Here is a 2,500-nt window from a genome sequence, read left to right on the forward strand (position 1 = left end):
TGAGGGCAGAACCCTCCTCCTCCTCCTCACCCAGCTCATTGGAGAAGCCCGAGCTCTCTCCCTCCATGTATCTCTGGGTTACATCTGTTTGAGTTTCCTGATTTTTCCGTGTGGAAGAAGTTTCCCTCATTCTCTTCTTGCGGAATGGGTAAGCACTAAGCAGCATTTATTTCTACTGCCATAGAGAAAGGCGCATTTCACTCAAATGTCGCATGTTTATGAATGTCTCTGGAGGGTTTATCGCTTCTATGTGAGGCACGCGTGTATTCAGTATACTATAGATGTGGCTACTCTGTATTTATGTTCATGTAGCTTTTAGTATAATATTTGTGATTGCTGGAGCTGCCAGTTTACTGTATATGTGCATGTATTCTGCATACTACTATGTATTTATATAGGTTTTAGTATAATATTTGTGATTGCTGGAGCTGCATATTTACTATATATGTGCAGTGCATGTTTTATGGATACTACTATGTATTTATATTTATGTAACTTTTTTTAATAATATTTAGTATAACATTTACGATATAGGTGCATGTATTATGTATACTACTATGTATTTATATTCATTTAACTTTTTTTAATATTTAGTATAATATTTACTATATGCATGTATTATGTATACTACTATGTACTTACATGTATGTAGCTTTTAGTATATTTGTATTTACTTTATATGTGCATGTATTATGTATACTATTATGTATTATGTATTTATATTGTTTTGTGTTATTATGCATGTACAATGTCAGTTTATAGATTGTACAATGTCATCATGTATTATGTATACTACTCTGTATTTATATTTGTATAGCTTTTAGTATAATATATGTGATTGATCGAGCTGTATATTTACTATATATCTGCATGTACAGTATTATGTATACTACTATGCATTTATATTTATGTAGCTTTTAGTATAATATTTAGTATATATATATATATATATATATATATTTGCATGTATTATGTATACTACTATGCATTTATATTTATGTAGCTTTTAGTATAATATTTAGTATATATATATGTGCATGTATTATGTATACTACTATGCATTTATATTTATGTAGCTTTTAGTATATTATTTAGTATATATATGTGCATGTATTATGGATACTACTATGTATGTATATTTATGTAGCTTTTAGTATAATATTTAGTATATATATATATGTGCATGTATTATGTCTACTACTATGCATTTAGATTTATGCAGCTTTATGTTATTTTGCATGTGCAATGTCAGCTTTATATACTGTCCAATGACATCATGTATTTCTTTCTTGTGCAGAACAAGCTTATGGAGAAGTGAACCAGCTGGGCGGTGTATTTGTCAATGGGAGACCCCTGCCCAATGCCATCAGGCTGCGGATAGTGGAGTTGGCCCAGCTTGGGATCAGGCCTTGTGATATCAGCAGACAGCTGCGAGTTTCCCATGGATGTGTCAGTAAAATCCTGGCCAGATACAACGAGACAGGATCCATCCTACCTGGGGCTATTGGAGGAAGCAAGCCCAGGGTCACCACCCCCAACGTGGTCAAGCACATCAGGGAGTACAAGCAGGGAGACCCCGGCATCTTCGCCTGGGAGATCAGGGACCGTCTTCTGGCTGACAATGTCTGTGATAAGTACAATGTGCCTTCTGTCAGCTCTATCAGTAGGATTTTAAGGAATAAAATTGGGAACTTGTCTCAGCCAAGTCAATATGAGAGCTCCAAGCAGCCAACTTCTCAAGCAGCAATACCATATAACCATATCTACCAGTATCCTTATGCCAACCCCATATCTCCTGGCTCGGCTAAGGTGGGCAGCCATCACCCTGGGGTGCATATGCCACCTGGACATGTCAGCATCGCCAGGTCCTGGCCATCAGCTCATTCTGTCAACAACATCCTGGGTATCAGAACCTTCATGGAACAGACAGGTGAGTGACAGGGGGCAACAGATTGTTCTTCATGCGTGGGCTTATCCACACTGCACAGACAATAGTGGGGTATCCTGCATATTCCATACCCCCATCTCTACAATGACTAGTACTGTGTATGTATCTGTCTCACAGGCAGCTGGCTACATCATTTATATTGATCTATATACACTCTTTTATACTTCTAGTCCATTACATCTATCTCCTATACATCTACCTATATCTATCTATCTATCTATCTATCTACCTATCTATCTATCTATCTATCATCTATCTACTATCTATCTGTTTAGCCCATTTGTATATCAATCTATCTATAATCTCTTTAGCTATCCCATATACATCGACCTCTTTCTCTACCTATCTCTCTCTGTCCATCCATGACCGTATATTTATGCTTGAGCCTCCCATTATTGGAAATTTTGATATTTCCGATCTCTTCATGTTTTTGTTTTAACGAATCTATCATACATGTAATTATTGTCTCCTATCTATCTATCTATCTATCTATCTATCTATCTATCAATCATCTATCTATTGTTTATCTATCGATCTCCTATATCTATATAT

General features: G+C 35.8%; 1 protein-coding gene across 1 annotated transcript in view; it reads left to right on the top strand.

The window, feature by feature from the left end:
* The first annotated feature begins 144 nt into the window (after nt 1-144).
* PAX1 (paired box 1) overlaps nt 145-2,500 on the top strand; it is a 13,583-nt gene continuing 11,227 nt past the window's right edge. The window contains exons 1-2 of the mRNA XM_069954562.1: nt 145-148; nt 1,298-1,930. Coding sequence (XP_069810663.1) covers nt 145-148; nt 1,298-1,930 — 637 coding nt within the window. The remainder of the gene's footprint in view (nt 149-1,297; nt 1,931-2,500) is intronic.

Source organism: Dendropsophus ebraccatus, chromosome 15, assembly GCF_027789765.1.
Source record: "Dendropsophus ebraccatus isolate aDenEbr1 chromosome 15, aDenEbr1.pat, whole genome shotgun sequence".
Classification (NCBI taxonomy): domain Eukaryota; kingdom Metazoa; phylum Chordata; class Amphibia; order Anura; family Hylidae; genus Dendropsophus; species Dendropsophus ebraccatus.